Raw genomic sequence first — 19575 nt, forward strand, 5'->3', positions numbered from 1 at the left:
ACTTGCATGTGTTCCACTAACAGAAAGAGAGGCTGCGACAGAAGGAATCCAGCGTTCCATCCAGCTGAGCGAAACAAAAAGATAAAGAGGGGATGACAAAGTGTGTCCTGCATTTACCACCTGCCTCAACAACACTGGACTGCCCTCTGTGCCCTTTACGGACTCTCAATAAAACCTCGACTACTCCCACTGCCGTAGCTCTGCCCCGCTGACAACTCTGGACCCCTCCCAACTACGCCAACCCTCCAATCCACCCGCCTCATGGCACAACCCCTCCGCACGGAGCCGGGCCTGCAGCGAGAGTGCACGGCTGACACAGCAGACATGATGAGAGTCTCAGAGGCCAAAGGTTGACCTCATTCATCCAGCATGGCGTGACCTCTGAGTGCCCAGTTTGTGAAAGGTCTCAGTGGGTCAGCGGGATTTACAGCAGTGTCAGCTGATGCATCCGTTAGGTTCCTCCACAAGTAGATTCATGTTAGACGTTTTAAGAGTTGCTGCAGATTTCTGGAAGAAAACCTGACAAAACAGCTGTAAGCAAGCATTACCCAGCATCCTTTGCTGTCAGGAGTAGCTCGTCATGCACTCACGAAAGATCTTGTAAATATTCATGTCATGTAGAACAGGAATAGGATCGATTATCTGGGCGTCAGATGTTGTGCACACACTTGTTGCATGTGTGTGTGTGTGTGTGTGTGTGTGTGTGTGTGTGTGTGTGTGTGTGTGTGTGTATGTATCACCTCCTGGGTGACAGCCAGACAAGAACCTGCCCCCCCACGCATGCACGCACGCGCACACACACACACACACACACGGATAAATGTCCATGATATTGAACACTGTATGCAAAGCTGCTATTCCTTTATTGATCGTGTCTTACACACGTTTGAAGCACTTTTCCTGCTTGCAGTAGCTGTGTTTTATAGGTCGCTACCCCCCCCCCCCACACACACACACACACACCCCTTAAAGAAGTCATTTATCTTCACGTGTATTGCACTTTTCTTGCACCTCCTTTGCTATGCAAGGTTATGGTTTGCTCGTTAAAAGATGTACAAATTGTAATTCTTCATGATACCGCATTTTTATTTGAAAATGATTTTAAAACCACGCTCATTCAAGAAGAGTCTATTTATGTAAGGAGAGATTTATTTTATGTACATAAACGAAAAAGAGCTTTGTTCCAGTTGAGGCTGTATTTTTATGAGTTGTAACTGCAGTGACTGAGAAGCAGAAAGATCTATTTTCACATGGATGTCGCCTGTAATTTGAGGCAAATTTTGCTGCCCACTAATTCACAATGGATGTGTTTAATTTTCCAGGGAGGAGGAGGAGGAGGAGGAGGATGATGAGGATGATATTTCCAGTTCATAATATTTAAGCATATCACCTGAAGCCATGAGAGTTGTTTTACCTCAGAGAGTTTCCATAAAACCGCACTTTTTTATTTTTTTATTTTTTACTGTTTTTTTTGTTGTTGTTGTTTTTTTTGGTTTGTTTTCAACCCTCCGAAGTCTCTCACGGGTGCCATTTATTTTGTACGGAATATGAAATACTTCAGAACTGCACCGTTGTACTGCGGAGGGTTGCAGCACAGAAGGAACGCAGTGGAGCTGCGTGACAGTTTGTGTAGGTGGTTCTGTCATTTTATGGAATTGTTTAAAATTTCATGAATAAACTCCTGGATGTTAAAGACAAAAAAAAAAAAGAAGAAAAAAACGTGTTTAACCACTTCCTGTAAATCCTGCAACATTTCTATTTGTCTCAGCAGAGCACCGAGATCATGAGATTTAAAAAAGAAAGTCATCAATAAGATTCGGATGGTCGATATTTCTTGGTTCTAGGGGTTAAAAATAAAAGTCATCTATACCAACATGAGTTTTTGTTGTTAAAAATTACCCAGAAGACTCCTAATAAATAAATAAATAAATAATAAGCTTTCTTATTGAACTGTGGTATTTGGAGGAAGCTTTTTAAGTCAGACTTTAGGAATGTGAGTTCATTTGTTTCCCTTAAATATCAGCAGAAATTCTTTGCATGACTATAAAAAATTTTATGAGCAGGTTTTACCAATTTACATCAGTTTAAGAAGGCAATTTGATTCTGATGGAACCTTTATGGGTGTTTTCATCTCTCTCTCTCTCTCTCTCTCTCTCTCTCTCTCTCTCTCTCTCGTCTAAATCCAAACACCAAAATTAACCATTTAATAAATATGGTGATCGTTTCTGCTGCTGAAGTAAATGCAGGTTATTTGGTTTGTCTCCGCCTTCCAGACCGGAAATCCCTCGTCATTTGCGTTCAGACGGTTTTGTGAGCAGTGAGAAGTGAAACCGCAGCGTTTTCAGGCATCGCTGCAGCAGGTAGCCGCATCTTCTCTCATAAAACCGACTCCTTTTACGACGAAGAAAGGAAGAAAAAAAAAACCCCACCACTGAGAAGCAGCGTGAATGTTCCATCCGGGATTAGAACGAAAGAATCGACGTCATAATCCATCATCCGTTTATTTGATCTTTTTTGGTGGGTAATTTAATCACAGGAATAAACAAACCGATTACAAGTTACAACTATTTCGTCTTGTATAAACCAGCCTACACGTTCACCTTCCAACTAACAAAGGAGCCTCGCGTCTCTACTAAGTAGGAACCCAATTTACAAAAAAACAAACAAACAAAACTAAACAAAAACAAAAACAAAAACCTCCACATCTTTACTGAAGGAAATTCACAGAAGTCACTCGGCAACCTTGAGAGACTCTTGAAGAACCGGAATATAAAAAAATAAAATAATAATAATCACATTTTCCATTTACAAAATATCGCCGCTCATCCAACAAATTCCACACAGTGGAAACGTCCATTTTAACAAACACATATGAACACGCAAAAGTACATCATCAGGCAGGAATGTTTTCCTGTCTCGGTGAGTGTTTTGGAGCTGGGATTTATTAAATAAACCGGGGTTTCTGCTCGTGTGCTCCTACCGGGGGTGAGAAAGTCGTGCGTAAAGAAAAAGAAAAAAGAAAACAAAACGTGCCCAGTCCAAGATCCTGCGCGGTGCTGCTTGATTCGGTGAAGGGTGAAATGTTCAGTTGCGTTAAAAAACAAAAACAGGCCTGTTTATACGTCGCGTGTCCGTATTTGTTCACACGTTGTGCAAGAAGAGAGTTCATGTCGTTGGTGGAGCGTTTCCAAGCCGAGACGTGCGAGCACGTGGTCTTGGCCGTGTGACAGCTTTTCTTCTTCCCTTCTCCCCGCGATCCTGTCAATGAAGCAGAAGAATATGAAGAAACACAGACACACGCACACACACACACACGCATACGCACACACACGCGGCTCGAGGCTAGTCCAGGTCTATGGATATACAGCGGCACTGTTTGACGCGCTGGATGCGTTTCTTCTTTTTGGACGGTTGCTGGTCCGGACAGTTCAAAGTAAACGTCATTGTGGTGAAACGCTTCGGTTTGCAGAAGGAGCAGGACTGGAAGGCTCCCTCCTCCCGGCGGATGTGCCGAGGGATGTAGAAGGAGTTACACTGTCCGTAGCAGAAGCGGTTGATGATGGTGCGGCTGACGCAGCCCTCCTCGTGGATGGTCTGTTTGAGGGGCTGCGTCTTGCACCAGTCCCGTTTCAAATACTGGCGCTCCGTCACATGTAAAGCTTCCTGGCTGGACTCCAGCACTTCATCGGCCGGCGAAGATGAGCCTTGTCTCTGCCGGGATCCGGAGCCCGCCTGCGGAGGCTGCGGCTGCTGCTCCGATTCGTTTGGGTTGTTTTTGTCAGGATGAGGTATGGCGCCCTGGGAACCTCGGTTCCTTTTTGAGTCCACGGGAGAGGAGATCAACCCGATGATAAAAACCATACTGCAGAAGATCCGCGTCCAGTTGGCCATCCTGAGGGGAGAAAAAAGAAGAAGAAGAAACTAATCGATCACGTTTACCGCTTCAACTCCGGGAGGATTACGCACAGCTGCCAAAACTTTTACGCAGCGTAAAACTCTGCATCCTGAATCCAAGTTAAAGCAGTGAAACACTCCGATTATCTAATTACTTGAGTCTAAATATATGAGTGGGAAATTATTTTCCAAAAACCATCAGAATGCCTCTTTTTGGTATATGTGTATGGATTCCATTTATCTATTTATTTAGAAACCTAAAGAAGTCTGACAATAACTGAAGTCCAGCTTGACTCACCTGCGAGCCTCCTCAGCCTCGAGTGCGATGATGACGGGCACCTACAAGCGTCCTCTGAACACCGTCGGGACTCTGGATGGGAGGGAGACTAACCGCTCCATAGACAAGGGGCCGCGGGGTTTAATACAAATTGCTCCAGCGCCGCACTGTCTCCCTTTTAAATGTCTGCCAGCTGAGATGTGAACAACAGTTCCCTCGACATTATTGGCTAAGCGCGACGAAGAGAAAATCAAACCTATCCGCCCCCTCGACACTTGAAGACAACAGAGGATCAGCGAGGAGGAGGAGGAGGAGGAGGAGGAGAGATCCCCGCTCTGAACTGTTCTCGTTTTAATTCAGAGAGGTTTATAAATCTGACATCAGCTGTTAAAACTGGAGGGAAGTTTTTAATCAACCTCAACCGGGCCGCACGAGTAACGTTCGGCGTGTAAACTCGTTACAGAGCCGGTAGAGACGGTGGGTCGTTCACAGACGCAGACAACAATCCATTTACCTTTGATTTATTATGGATCAAAGGAGGTTTAACAGCCCATAGGATCCGTCTCATGATACTAAATGAAGTAATTTTGCTCAAAATAAAGTATTCGAGTCAGGTTTCAGCAATCGGGCAAATGAAGTTTAATGTTTATTAGCCATTTATCACTAAAAGAATGTTTATGTTCACTTTTCACTCGGAAAACTTCGGCTTTTTTCAGCTTTGAATCAGCATTTAAATCAAATGGAATGTATTTTGTGGTTAACGTGACCTTCCTGCCAATAATGCGCTTTTTTCCCCCCCAGAATGTTTCAACTCCTAACACTTGTGTGTTGTCTGGAGAACTGTTTCACATTTATTTATTTTATTTATTTAAGCGTCAGTTTTCTATGTGCAATCCGCAATCTGATGTTATATACAACATTCACGTTTCATCATCGAAGTTTTTCTGTCACAACGAATCTTGTTTTTAATCCAAAAAAGGGAAATATTCTGGTCTCCAAAGATTTAAAATCCATTCGCTTTATTTGAATGTCAGGGGAGTGTCGCTGAAACACGGGATGACGCCGGATGTGTGAAGAACATTATTTCATCAGGTGAAATCAAAGTCCCACGTGTGAATGCGTGTGTGTTGGTTCCGTGTCCCCCAGGTCATGACTCGCAGTCACGTGGTACAGTTAGAAACGCTGCATGTCGGTCTGCTAGTAGGATATCTGCTGGAATTTAAAAAAAAAAAAGTAATTTCGTGCAAAGTTGTTAACATTCGGTAATTGTCCAATTAAACAAAAGCCCCACCAAAGAGTGAACGTGTTACCTCAGGAGCCCAGGATTCATCTGAATTCACGCACGGACTCCAGCTCCAACATCTGTATTACATCACGCCGCGCTGACTACTTCAATTACTGGTCACTTTACACAATTTCTCCCTCGAACTGCATGAGGAAGCTTGCAAATATGACGGTTTTGTTGCAAAGTTTACACGAGCGCGGCTGAAGCAGGAGGCAGCTGACGGGAAGCTGCCGCGGTGTTCATCTCAGCCTCTTGGGACCGTTTTCGCAACTTTAAACGCGTAATTGTTCGATGAGACGACAGACCGATGCACCCCGAATCAAAGTGGCGCAGCTGGACACAAGTGGTTCACACGAGCTTGGCGGGTCAGCAGCAACCCGTACTGACAGAGTTCTTGTTTCCATCCCTGATGTTCCATCTACCATCGTTCCCTACAGACGCTTCATGAGAGGAACCTGCAGATGAGCTGTCGCCCAGCGGTGGGTTTGGTTCCTGAACCGCCTGGAGGTGAGGACTGAGGAGTGGCTGCATGTCGCCCCCTTGTGGTTCCGGATGATAGCACGATTTCTGCAACCAGTTGAAGAAAATGAAATATTTACGCGTATATGCCGTTTTATTTTATTTGTGTGAAGAAGTTGACAAGGCAAAAGAAAAACGGGTAGGAAATGACTGGACTGCAAAAGACCGATCTGATCAATACTGCTTGGCTTTTTTTTGTTTTTGTTCCAATAAAAAGGTGCATTTTTTTCCTCTCTTTCTGTTCATGACATAAAAAATATTCTGCCATTAAAAAAAAAAAAAAGCTTGATTAAGCAGTTTTTTTTATCAACAGCTACCTAAGCATTCACAACAGTAAACATAAATAAAAGCGTTAAGACTCGATCTAAACATTTCCAGTTGTAGCATCAGTCACATTAAAATAATTTGGCCTTGGTACGATGATCTAAACTCTACCTGCCATCTTCTAGGCTGACTTGTGCCGATATCCAAACAGTCATAAGGCAACACATGCAGCTCCTACCGTCGCTAACAATAAATTAACCCTCCTGGAATATGGAGAATATGCATCGACTGTTCAATGTTCCCAACAGACGGGCCTGCATAGCATGGAGGAGCTCGTAAGGCATCACGAGGGCGTCGGCTACAAGTCCACAGGCTTGGTAGCAGACAGGAGGCGTCCCTGGTTCAGGGGGTTTCTGGGTGACCCTCTATAATGCTGCATGTCTTGCTGCACCAGAGGCTTCAGAGCTGCTGCTGGATCAGACACGCAACAGTCCACTTTGGTCTTTGGTTGGACCTTGTTGGTCACGTCTCCGAGAGCACAGGCCTTGGGTTTACGAGACAAGGTGCTGGGCTTCTTGGGTGGGACGGGGGGAGGTTTCTTTACAGGCCCAGTGTTGTTCAGCGGTCCTGACTGAGCCTCAGTCTGGGGGGGCTGCAGCTGTGGGTGTGGGTGTGGGGACAGGCCGCTCTCCAAGCTCACAGCCTTAACCACTTGAGCGCTCTGACTGGTGAGGGGCTCCAGTCGCCGAGCGGGTCTCCTGCTCTCCCCTAGAAGAGAGTTGATCCTGCGGACAGTCTGGCGTACCGGGGTGCGCTGGAACTTGAGCGGTGACCTGACTTGTTTGGCCATGGGGCCTTTGGGTGAACGAAGAGTGAGTTTGTTGAAGTGCTGGATGTGCTCTGCCACCCGTGACTTCTGGAGTTCCAGGCTACGTGGTGAGAGCGGTTGCTGGTTTTGGACTGGGATACCAGATTCCGGTGCAGATCCAGGCTTGTCTTCTACCGTGCTGACCCTCGTGCCACCACCGGGCGTTCCAAGGTCATCGCTGAATTCAAGACCTTTCCTGCACGGTGTGGACTGAAGTCCGGAGAAGACCCGCGGATCGAAGTGAGCAGGACTCTGGATATCCAGGGCCTCGATCAGTCTGCTGCAGTTCACCTGCTCCGCCGCCTCCTGGCCGGCTCCCATCACTCGGCTGTCGTGGCAACTTTCAGGAGCAGCGCACAAAGCACCTTTATCGGACTCAAACACGACACTATCGATATGTAACGGTGATAATGCAGCGATTTCTATCAGTCCGAAGGTGATGTTGGGTCCATTAGCTGGAGGACTCTGCTGGGCTGGACTGACGGAAGCCTCCAAATCCACAGCCTGGACTAGAGTCTTTGGTGGGGGGAGCAGGATGCTGTCTGATCGGTTTGATGAGGTCACTCCAGCGGACGAGTCGTAGACGACAGCTTGGAGATCACTGCCGGATTCTCCGAAAGCCTTCTTAATTCGGAGGAGGGTGGGTCCGGCTTGGTTCTGGACCTCAGTGATGGAGGTCTCGCTCTCCAGACTCTCGGCACTGGAGGCACAGCACAGCTTCTTGGGAAGGCTGGACGAGGCCGGGGGCTTCGAGATGACGATGGCAGGCTCAGACAGGTAGTTGCTCTTCAGACCCGCGTTCATGGGCGTGTCTGTGAAGGATCCTCCAGGGGTCTCCCCACTCCACGGGGGGCGGTGGGGGGTCAGCAAGTTGTCTTCAGACTTGCTCATGTACTTAGAACCTGTAAGAGCAGGCGGTCAATGGTCAGACATTTAAAAAAAAGATATCACCGGGAGCCGACTTCTCCAGTTGGTACTTACTCTTGGGTCCTGGGTCTCTAGGCAGACCTGATGGACTGAACTCTTTGGTGAAACGAGAACTGCTGGTCCTCTCCTGGGTGGCAAGTCGCCAGCCAATGGACTCTGACCCCTTCACCACCAGCATGGAATGAGAAATGAAAGATGAGAGAAACTTAGAAAGTGTTACTGTGTTAAAAAGAACCCACAGATGTCACCCAGGATGCAACGGTACTTTGTTAATCCCGTGACTCGTGCGGTTAGTTCTTCGGAGGATGATACAAATCACTCAGAAGAAACAAGGTATTGGAGTTGTTGGTCCAGGAACCATTTTATTAAGTCAAGAATACACACGTGTACCGTCAGCATTAGGACGTTGTGTCACAGCTCAACAAAAGTACCAAACACAAGTTTCTGTTCCATGAAAACTGCAACAACATTCTGTCACCCGAGTGTTCAACACAGTGGAACTCCCGAATGCTGAACCACAGATGAACACAAGTCATTGTAAAAACCAGAAAATTCCTCTTACAACCTTAACCTGTTATCATCTGACTGTAAACTATGGTTAGGTGCTGCCAAACTACGGCACCGCACTTACCCGTTTTCTAGAATGTCTGGCAATTTTTTTAGATGATTTAAAAAATAATAATCCCTCTGCAGGGCTCGTAGGGAGCTGTCGACTCCTTAAGATAACATCATTGCTGCTATACCGTTTCCAGCCACAAGGTGGAGGCAGTGTAATGTGAGCGAATGAAGAGGAGTCCGTTTTTTTACTCAAAGAACATCAGGAAGTGGAGGGAGAAACTTTCAAGCTGAACTGCGACAGGCACTTTTGGCCTTTAAAAACCTTTTGATTTGTCTAATCCTTTCCTGAGAGGACAAGCTGTCATGTGACATGCGATGATTGCTTCTAACTATTTTTTGCAGGTTGGTTGACCAGTTACATCGATAACAACAGAATGGAGAAACACTTGAGGCAGATCATTTATAAACACAACAGCTAGAAAAATTATTTTTTGTATGACTATGAAGAAATACCGTCATGCACCATGATGCCATATCACCCCCCCCCCAACTCTACTATCAATTCAGAATGCTACACCAAAGTGCTGCAGAGCAACAGTTGAACCCGACATCACAGCCCCACGTGCAAATCTGATTCCATTATATTCATATGCAGAAGAGGAATCCTGCGTGTGCTTGATTAACCACGTCTCAAGGTGAAGTCTACCTGACGACCACACTTACAGCATCTTTGTGGCTCTTCCCCAGGCTGAAACGCAAGCGCAGGGACTTGCGTGGGGCTTCTTTTTTGTCGACCTTGGGCGAGAAGCAGCCAGCTCTCCCAGATTCAGCTCTAAGACGTAAAGTCATATCATCATCAATGTAAGATGAGCAGTGAGCAGGTTGATATTTCTGAATTTGACATCATCATAAGGACTTTAAACAGCTGGAAGGCAAAGAAAGTGGAACCTTTTGACTGCATGTCTGCTGTTTAAACGCCGGCTCTTCCTCCTCGAGGAGGAAGCCGATTGTCTTCTAGACCGCCCTGCTGATGACAGCGTACTCTGGGAGGAATCCAAGACCCCCGAGGCACTGTAAGCTGGAACATCCAAGAAGGAAAAACACCGAAAATTAACCACGACCTTCGAGGACCGCAGAAACTTTTCAGGCTCATTTATAAGCAGGAATCATGACTACCTGATCCAGGAGTGGAGGCGCCGCTGAACAAAGAATTGGGAAGTAAATCGATCCCCAGGGTCTTTTTGACAGATCTACGTTTCTTGTTAGAGAAACCAAATGAGTGACCGGATTCCAAAGGGAGTTTCCGTTTGGAGGTTGGTGTCGCGATCACAGGGGTGGCAGAGGAAAAGACTAGGAAAGAATGAAAATAAAAAAATCACACAAGAGCTCAGCTATTTCCACGTGCACAAACTCAAAACATTCCAAAGATGCTTCTGCCGCAAGAGAGGAAAACGTGTTCCTCCACCTTATAAAAAGGTGATTCATGCAAATCCCACACAGCCAGGTAGAGAAAATACAAGCAAATAAAAAGGTCTCATTATTCTACTAACCCTTGATTTTTCTGGGCAAAAGTGAACGGAGTCGGAGGAAGAAAGAAAGAAAGCACCCTGACTGAATTATAGATGCTGATTCATGTTTGAGGAACAAGAAGCGTCATTCGTGTGCGAGGCAGCCGGTCATGCTACATGATCTCACTGGACAACAGCGGTACCTACCAAAACGTTCTGCCTGGGGGGCTTTTGTGGGAGTTCTATTAGTTTTTATTTTATTCAGAGCACCACTGACCACATCTGAAATGTGAGACACACCAAAGCGTTGAAACAGTCCAGTCCAACTAAATCAGCTTCCAAAAATCACAGAATTTAAACAACAGTACTGGTTTCATTTGAGTAAACGCTCTTGCGCTGTGTTACTAAACATTTTTGGTGCAACTGGGATTTCACAGTACAAGAAATAACAAATCTATCAATCCTTGCTGTGTCCATGCGCAAAGGAGTTCCCCTTTGCTGTACCCGTTCACTGGACGAGTCAAATTCTAAAGACTGGTAACATAATGACTCTCCGTAGGATGACTGGCGATTGGGAAAATATTTTGGTCTGTTTGGTGGACACATTCATTTCTGTAGAAGCAAGTCTTGAAGAGTGAAAAGATTACTGAGCAGATATGAGGCTGACCTGGACGACTGAGGCAAGCAAAACCTCGTCTCCACGAAAAAAATACTTTCAGAAAGACATGAAGTCATGAGCGGCTTACCCCCGAAGCTGCGTCTCTGTCGCCTCCTCATCCCCGAGTTTAAGTTGGGCTCCTCCAGCTCATTGCGGGTCGGGGACAGAGCCCCCGACTCACAGCCCATCATGGCTGGAACCTTCTCCTCAAGGAACTGTGGTAACACACCTGTCACGCGCAGACAAAGCAGCCATTCACGGTTAGGAGGACATAATGGAGACCCAGGTGAATGTCAGCTGAGGGGGGTCGGGCGTCATACCAAGCTTGTGAGCGTGCTCGATGAAGCACTGGACCACGGCTGCCTGCAGTTTGAGGCGTTTCTCTGTGTTGGCGTTCATCTTCTCTGTGCCGTCGCCAGAGTGGAGAAGATTAGGGGCCAAGATCACGGACAAGTTATTACTGTCCATCTTGTTCTCTGCACTCCTGTAATGAAGCACAGAAAACTGGTCAGAACATGAAGAGAAGTTTAAAAATGCTCATTTGTCTTCCATCATTAATGGACACGTGTAAACAATACAGAGAAAAGGTTGAAAGTCATTAAACTAGAGCTGGTACCTCTTCGACACATTTTGGAGGAAGTCAAAGAAATGACAGAGGATGCTGAGGTTTCTATCAGGCAGGACACAGGACAGCAGCAGGGTGGCAGAGGTCCTGTCCTCCAGGGCGGGGAGCTGCTGGGCCTTGAGGAAGGCCTCCTGCAGCTCTGAAGGTAGCACCGGCTCCGGCAGCTCCCTGAAGAACTGCTTCACTAGACCGGCCACGTCACAGGGGAGAGCAGCAGCCAGGCACTCCTCGCCCGAATCCAGCTTCGTCTGTACGGACAAAACACAACTCTGCTGGGTCAAGACCTTTCCCAGGGTCAAGGTCATGCAAGGTCAGCCTCAGCAATCACTCACCCTGAGCGCTTTCAGGCGAACAACCGAGCCTGATTTTCTGAACAGGCCCTCTGTGTCCACATGCGCCTGCAGCTTCATGCATGCATCAACCAGAAAGCTGAACAGACAGTGAACGTTAGCATAAAAACAGCTAAAGTATACAAGCAACAACCACTGTAATACATGTGAATATGAATAGAATATAATGTGAATAAGTGTGTGAACTTGCCTTGGTACATTCCCACATTTCATATTATAGAACGGTAAGCTCTCCAAGGGGACCCCGAAAACCTTCGCCTGGGGGGGAGCAACCAGAACAAAACACATGAGAAATTAATAAATTAAACTTTCAGAGCTAAACAGCAACATCACATCAACATAGATGTGTGTTGGCTACCTAAGACACCTTATTTTAGCAGATTATTGAAATACTTAGAGCCAGTGAACGGTAGACTGAACTAAACTTCTAACTAAGGAGATGTTCGTTGCTTTACGGCAGAAGCGACAAAACAAGAAGTTCAGAATTTGAAAAAGTCACAAAGCCTGTTGCAACATGTCTTGTGACCTCTGTGGAGCAATTACATGAAAGGAGGGGGGGGGGGGGGGGGGGAGTGTCACTTATGGCTGTCATGTCCTGATTCCACACCTGAAAACTACAAGTTATGAAAAAGTCAGCTTTCTATTTAAATTGCTCTTCTTGTGCTATTGTTGGACTCGGCTTTTCAGAAGGAAATTTATGGTGTATAAGGACAGAACAGCCAGACAAAGCAAAGCATCTCGTTTGTGTGTGTGTGTTTGTGTGTGTGTGTGTGTGTGTGAGGGGGGGGGGTTTGCTTTCAGTTATATGCTAATTAGATTCTAAAACCTAAACAATACTGTCGATCAAATAATAGATGATGCAAATTTTAGTAAGTGGAGATGAAACAAAAGTACACCACCAAAAGCGTTCGCAGAGACTTACCGAGTTGTTTGCTGTTGACTTGCAACTGGATGTTTTGTTTCTGTTCCAGTTCTTTGTCTTGATCCCGTAAACTGCGCGGAGGTGCTGCACGGCCACCAGACGCATCACGTTTCTCTCCATGACTTTCATTCACTCTTGAGGCTTCACTTCCAAATAGATATCGTAGGAATCGCTTTCGTCACGTTCGCAAAACTGACGCGAGACTTTCCGTCTAGAAAACTTTCTCTAAGCTTCCGCCGCTAACTCGTCATAGCGTGTTTTTAACAACACGCGAAACGCCTAATCAACTGCTGCTGCCCGGACACAACCGGAAAACCTCGAATCTACTTATACCCAAGTAGACTGAACAACTAAGCTATATTGGAATAGTTAATCGAAGCTAACTTCATGCTTCAGATGCAATGCAGTTAGCTAGCTAACATTAGCAACCTAGCGAAAAACAACAGCGAGTAGGCCTCACAAACCCATCCGCGAAACTTAAACTGACTCTTTGTCGCCCCTCAAATAGTGAATTGTTGGAATAACGCGGATTTAGTTAATTAGCTATCTAACTGCATTGTGCCGGTGACTCTACCGTCAACTCGGTCGCGGAGCTAGCTGTTCCGGTCGCAGAGCATTCAAACAGCGGCGCTGCCTACGGCTCGCGCTTTGATTGGCTGGAAAAGCATCCAAGGGTACGTTTGCTGTTTCTTACGGCACAATCCCGTTGGGCGGGTCTTTTACTACATAGGCAAAATGAACGTCCAGGAGGAAGCTGTCTGTAGCCGGCTAATTCTCCTGGTAAAATTAGGTGCACATACAAAGCCCGTAGAACGCACAGAGCCGCAACTGTATATTTGACATAATTTTAGGAGCCTTGACGCTGAAAATGATCGAGTTAGCTGCTGATGTGTCTCTGATTCTGTTCCTCCCTATGAGGGCATATGAATCTAAAATCATTGCAGATTTTGTTGATGTCTTTATTTTCTATGTTTATCAAAGTACTTCATGGATGATGTTACTTCAAAGTTCATAACAAGCTGACATTTTTTTTTTAATGTTTCTGCTATTCAATGAGTAGTAATCATTGCGCCTGTCTCATATCTGTTGAAGTTGAAAACAGTCCGGCTGTGTCCACTATATCTTTTGCTCTTGAGGCTTAACAAGCAGCATCATACATGAATACTGTTGCTGCCCATGAAAAAAAAAGATGCCATAGAGAATATACTCTCACAAGGGCTTATCTTTATTACAATTGAACATACACACATATATACAGGAGACAAAATCATACAAATGCATGAATGAAAGAGGTTGGTTGTGTATTTAGAAGCATTTCCTGTGGACAATGGAGGGGCCGGCCTCATCGTATTCCTGCTTGCTGATCCACATCTGCTGGAAGGTGGACAGGGAAGCCAGGATGGAGCCACCGATCCAGACGGAGTACTTCCTCTCAGGAGGAGCAATGATCTGGACGAAGAGTAAAGAATTTAAGAATTGTTTCAAGTTAAATCATTATGTCAATTAATACTTAAAAAAAAAAAAAGTTCTTGCAGTTCTGTTACCTTGATCTTCATGGTGCTGGGGGCCAGAGCTGTGATCTCCTTCTGCATACGGTCAGCAATACCAGGGTACATGGTGGTACCACCAGACAGCACGTTGTTGGCATAAAGATCCTTACGGATGTCAATGTCGCATTTCATGATGCTGTTGTAGGCGGTCTCATGGATACCAGCAGACTCCATACCTGGGAGAAGTGTTGATGAATGATGAGTTTTGTGATGAACTGTGAAATACAAATACTGCAGTAATTGTGAAGCATGACTCACCAATGAAGGAGGGCTGGAACAGGGTCTCCGGGCAACGGAAACGTTCGTTACCGATGGTGATGACCTGACCGTCGGGCAGCTCGTAGCTCTTCTCCAGGGAGGAAGAGGAGGCAGCGGTGGCCATCTCATTCTCAAAGTCAAGAGCCACGTAGCACAGCTTCTCCTTGATGTCACGCACAATCTCACGCTCAGCTAAAACCCAGAAGAACCAAGTGTGTCAGAAACAACTCTTGGGTTCTCTCGCGAGATAAATGCAATCTAATGATGACACTCACCAGTTGTGACGAAGGAGTAGCCACGCTCAGTCAGGATCTTCATCAAGTAGTCAGTCAGGTCACGACCGGCCAGATCAAGACGCATGATGGCGTGTGGCAGAGCGTAACCCTCATAGATGGGGACATTGTGGGTCACACCATCACCAGAGTCCAGCACGATACCTTTGGGAAGCAGAAGAGATCCAGTCAGTCCAGTATGCGTGCTCGCGGAGGTCAGCATTGTCTCCTCTTCAAGTATGTCTCACATCATAAACTATTTAAAGCTGCTGACACCGAGGGACACAGCCAGCTGGAGAGGGACTAACACCTCTCCCTGATAACGAGACAGGAATCCTTACAGATGACGGACACGTTCAGCGCGAATATTGCAGTGCATTTCTGTGGCGCAGTTGAGGAGCTACTAACCGGTGGTACGACCGGAGGCATACAGGGACAGCACAGCCTGGATGGCCACGTACATGGCAGGGACGTTGAAGGTCTCAAACATGATCTGCAAGAAAAAAGGTGCTTGATTTTTTTTCTTTTTTCGTGATGCGAAAGCACATAAAAGAACTAGAGTGGGACTCTAAAGTACCTGGGTCATCTTCTCCCTGTTAGCTTTGGGGTTCAGAGGGGCCTCAGTCAGCAGGGTGGGGTGCTCCTCGGGGGCCACACGCAGCTCATTGTAGAAGGTGTGGTGCCAGATCTGACAGAGGACAAGAGAGCAGCTGATGTCAGGGGCTGAAACAACAACCAGGTTTTCTAAATAAAGCGGCACGAGTAAAAAGAAGAACCTAGGCGTTTACAATCTTGAGCCACTCTTGAGGATGTGTCAGCTGCCTTGAATGCTGTTAATGAGCATCACTGTCAACACACACCTTCTCCATGTCATCCCAGTTGGTGATGATTCCGTGCTCGATGGGGTACTTCAGGGTCAGGATACCCCTCTTGCTCTGGGCCTCATCACCGACGTAGCTGTCCTTCTGACCCATACCAACCATCACACCCTGAAGGAAGCAGAAGAGGAAATGAAGTTCAAAGTTTTCTTCTCTCATAATTCAGATTAATATTGAGTGGGCACAAAAAGGTGGGTTTACCTGGTGGCGGGGCCTTCCAACAATGGAAGGGAAGACAGCACGGGGAGCGTCATCTCCAGCAAATCCAGCCTTGACCAAGCCAGAGCCGTTGTCGCACACGAGGGCGGTAGTCTCGTCGTCGTCACACATGATTAGGCTTTACTGGGGTGGTCTAGAATTTAAGAGGGTGGACAGAAGATTTAGGATTAAGAGCAGCTGTCTAAACTGTCACTCATAGCACACACACAGCGCCAAGGGCTATTGTAATTGAATAATCACACACTTGATCATGTCAGAGATGTCATAAAGACCAGCTATATTAAGAAAAGACATATGTGATAAATATATGTATTAACTGGGATCCAGACAACCTTTGAAGACCTGCCAGGACAATCTCATCACTGTTATTAAGATATATCACTCACAAAGACCGCTATCTATGGAGTGCTAATTAGACATGCCTTTGCATGCTATTTTGAACCTTGTTGCAGAGCCTCAGATACCATATCTCCTCAGCTACAATTGTTCCTGGGACAGTCAAGAGCTGCTGAGGTAGCACCAAAAAGGGGCATAACAGGGAGACCTGGGGTCTATTTTAAGCCCAACACCCCCACTGTGCTTAACAGGGTGAAACAAGTGACACTTGGGTCTCTTGCTATTTTAGGTTTTTAGTTATGCAGGCACCCATCTGCCTCCACTAGTGACGCCTTTGTTTTACTACATGGCTCTGTGCCCTGGCCCATTCATTTCATTCAGTGGAACTCAAGAACTTTCTGGCAAAGCTGTTCACAACTTTAGTGGACTGTTCCAAGTCAAACCCCAAAACCCTGCCCTCTCTAGGTGCTCTCATGTAGAGCATCATCAGGAAATCTCCCTCTCCAATTGCAAGATAATTCCATCATGACGCGGTGATCAATCCACATGAACTAGTTTGCCTGTTCTTTCATGTCCATTTGGTGAAAAAGTCTAATTATTACTCATCAGCTCAATGTACAACTAATGAGCTAACCACAGAAATCTCAGAGCCTCCTCACTGAAACAAGCTGGGAAATGTACTCACCAAGGTGCACTTGAAAACGGATGCTTCCACTGGGACAAGGGTTGACTGGAGAGAGGAGCCCCTTAAATAAGACCCAGGCTGGCTCTGGGGACCAGGGGCGGGGCCCAGAGTTCACACAAGTCCAAATAAGAGCTGCCAGAAAGAAAAAAAAAAAAATCAACAAGTCAGAGGAAAGAGAGTTTTACATGGAAGGATGGGACTGCTTTACAATAAAATCAAAATCAATCAAATCAGGAAGAAAAACAAAATTACATGATTTTGTCATGTCTGTCAGACTGTGTCTCTAATTTTTTTTTAATTGTAGCCATTATTTTATCAATAGAATTCAATATATGACCATAATGATAACCACTTGACAAGCTCTGTTGGGTTTCTTTGTTCCTCCTTCACAATTATTTTTGAGTATCCATTCATATTCATGCATTCATATTCAGGCCAAAAAAACAACGACTTAAGTAGAGTCAAATCATTAGAGTTTTATTGGTGAGCCTCCCCTCATCAAACCGTTATTTGTCCCTTCTGCTTATGTATCGTGGTATTTCATACACTTTAATAACTCATACGGCAGCACAATTCCTGAAAGCCACATCTGGATCTCAAATATTCATCCAACTTGCATCCGGTATGTTTGATTTCTTGTCCTGAAAATGTATTTTAGAATGATACCACACGGAATTTACCAGCTGTTGTTTCTTTATCCTATCTCACAACGAGGGATTTAAATAGTTGAACGCTTCTCTCATATCTCCTCTGAGGTTTTTTTCGACCACCTCCGAGGCTCACTCTGATGACCCAGTCAGGACAGCGCCATTGCCGGTGTCTTGTTAAGGAGATGAAAACATTGAACATGTCTGTGAACCACGCGGCTGGTATGTGAGCGGAGCCTCCTGGACGTAGGGAACAGCTGATGGTAATGCCAGCCGGGCTCTGTGTGCGATCAGGCTGTTTGAGTGGCTGTGTGAGTGTCGGTGCTGCGTCCTGATTGGCTCAGCTGTCTCCTTGTAGGGTTATGGTGAGCAGCCGAGTCATTAATGTGCAGCCACTGAAGTGACTGAGCTGCAGTCTCGCAGAGAGGAGCTCCATATTTGTCCCACCCACTTTAAAGTATATTTTCCTTGATGTACACTCAACCTTATGAGGTAATACTCCCATCTCTGCTGGGATGATACAAACAGCTATTACTCTTTCATACAACAAACTTCCCGAAATATCATTTATCAATTTTCAGGCAGTTTATTTATCAGAAAATACCATTCTTGATGGGTTTTTTTTCCCCCAAAACATTTGGATTCAGGCCTTTGAGAGAGGAAGACTGAGGTAAAGAGAGTATGTAATGGCTAGATTATATCATAGCTGCAGGAATGTGAGAGCATTCTTTTCCTCCTGCCTCACAAGATATCACAACTTCTTATTTATAGCTGCATTTCCTCTCTTTCTCCATAGATACGGATGCAGTAGAGGCATCTCACAGACAGAAACACAAGACCTGGATAGATTTTTGATTCAAGGAGGTGGGAGGCATCCATTAGGGTTGTATGATAAGCAATAGACAGAGTTTGTCTTTATTAAATGCGTAAAGACGTATACAAAGAAAGAAAGTTTAATAAACCGATAAAGGTCCATCGCTAAGCACCACTCGGCGTGCATTTGTCTCTGGGGAAGCTTTGTCAAGTCTGAGAAAATACCCCCCATGATGTCAGTTCTGGATGCTTGAAATTCAGAGCAGATCAACAGGCTTTTATTCCAAACTACCCTCTCGTAACGTGATGGCTATAAATATATTTCTGTTAATCATATCATTGAGAGTTTGATTTAATTACAACGTGTCGGTGGCGTGCTATTCCCTTTGAGAGCCTCAAGCTACGCCTTTGCACACAAACGCACACCTAAGTCACTGTTGGCGTATTCACAGAGCCTTACAGTAGATTCATCCCCCAGGCAGCAGCGTGTTGAAGTCGCTCGTCTCTGATGCGGCTCTTTCATAACGTTCACCTTCGTTTTTCCAATGATTGCGCATCATAAAAGTGGGGGTTCATTAGTAGAGATTATCTTGATGAAGAAAACATGTAAGTCTCATAAATGTTTGTCTCACAAACAACTTATTTTTCAGCATGAATGTCGAATCTAAAACATTTTGACTTCTGATTGAGGGAATCCACAGCTGAGGGCTCGACTGGCGACATGGCTGTTGTCCTCACCACACACACACACACACACACATGCAAACAGCAGTCTCTAAGCACAACCACTACTTGACCTCACTCATCGTCCGAAAATGTAAACACCTCTGTAAACTTCCTGAATGTTTTCACTCTAAACACATCAAACTTCACCTGAAACTGTGAAATACACCCAACACGTGAATCATTTCACCCTGAGTTGAACACTTTTACCACTGATGTTGAATCTTTTATTTTTCCATTTAATTATTTTAACAAATTAATATGTTTTGATGCATGCTTGTCTCTTTCCTCTGAGTGTGTGTGTTTGTCTGCCTGTACAAACATGAACTTTATCACAACTTCTGGTCGTCATGGAGACCAGAGGCCAGTCCAAATGCGGACATTTCTGAAGTCCAAGTTAGGCTGTCCACTATGAATGTAAATCATTTTAATGTGTGTGTCTGTGTGTGCGCGCGCGCGCGCGCGTTTCTATCAATGGACCCGTTTTTCCTGCCCCCTCCGCTCGGCACCAGTTTAGTGAATTACCGCCCTCTAGTGGC

At 45.6% G+C, this 19575-nt stretch overlaps 4 protein-coding genes across 6 annotated transcripts in view; 1 reads left to right on the forward strand and 3 right to left on the reverse strand.

The window, feature by feature from the left end:
- Positions 1-1923, forward strand: part of LOC147246706 (formin) — a 52076-nt gene extending 50153 nt beyond the window's left edge. The window contains exon 19 of one of the 2 annotated variants that reach the window (XM_086183420.1): positions 24-1922. In XM_086183420.1, the coding sequence (XP_086039546.1) occupies positions 24-68 (45 nt within the window). In that variant the 3' untranslated portion in view covers positions 69-1922. Of the gene's footprint in view, positions 1-23 lie in introns of both variants that reach the window. The other variant, XM_086183421.1, reaches the window with a different exon arrangement.
- A 316-nt stretch (positions 1924-2239) lies between these two features.
- grem1b (gremlin 1b) lies at positions 2240-4357 on the reverse strand. Its single transcript, XM_086182867.1, has 2 exons — positions 4193-4357; positions 2240-3892 (listed from the first exon to the last, which is right to left on the reverse strand). Exon 2 carries the CDS (start codon positions 3889-3891, stop codon positions 3343-3345), a length of 549 nt encoding a protein of 182 aa, XP_086038993.1. The 5' UTR covers position 3892; positions 4193-4357; the 3' UTR covers positions 2240-3342.
- Positions 4358-6039: 1682 nt separating this feature from the next.
- On the reverse strand, positions 6040-13292 carry arhgap11a (Rho GTPase activating protein 11A). Of its 2 annotated transcripts, XM_086182865.1 has the most exons (12): positions 12656-13292; positions 11924-11991; positions 11716-11812; positions 11375-11631; positions 11079-11242; positions 10847-10987; positions 10308-10382; positions 9769-9942; positions 9541-9670; positions 9316-9424; positions 8089-8197; positions 6040-8009 (listed from the first exon to the last, which is right to left on the reverse strand). In XM_086182865.1, the coding sequence occupies exons 1-12, from the start codon at positions 12782-12784 to the stop codon at positions 6598-6600; spliced, it is 2865 nt and encodes a 954-aa protein (XP_086038991.1). In that variant the 5' UTR covers positions 12785-13292; the 3' UTR covers positions 6040-6597. The 2 variants fall into 2 exon arrangements, with proteins under 2 accessions (XP_086038991.1, XP_086038992.1); XM_086182866.1 differs by lacking the exon at positions 10308-10382 and having other exon boundaries at positions 6041-8009; positions 12656-13291.
- Positions 13293-13866: 574 nt separating this feature from the next.
- On the reverse strand, positions 13867-17027 carry actc1b (actin alpha cardiac muscle 1b). Its single transcript, XM_086181659.1, has 9 exons — positions 16854-17027; positions 15815-15965; positions 15596-15724; positions 15313-15423; positions 15144-15228; positions 14739-14900; positions 14464-14655; positions 14200-14381; positions 13867-14104 (listed from the first exon to the last, which is right to left on the reverse strand). Exons 2-9 carry the CDS (start codon positions 15941-15943, stop codon positions 13961-13963), a joined length of 1134 nt encoding a protein of 377 aa, XP_086037785.1. The 5' UTR covers positions 15944-15965; positions 16854-17027; the 3' UTR covers positions 13867-13960.
- Positions 17028-19575: the final 2548 nt, after the last annotated feature.

Source organism: Aulostomus chinensis, chromosome 17 (genome assembly GCF_037954235.1).
Source record: "Aulostomus chinensis isolate RoL2024-O1b breed Wild chromosome 17, RoL_Achi_v1.0, whole genome shotgun sequence".
Lineage (NCBI taxonomy): Eukaryota > Metazoa > Chordata > Actinopteri > Syngnathiformes > Aulostomidae > Aulostomus > Aulostomus chinensis.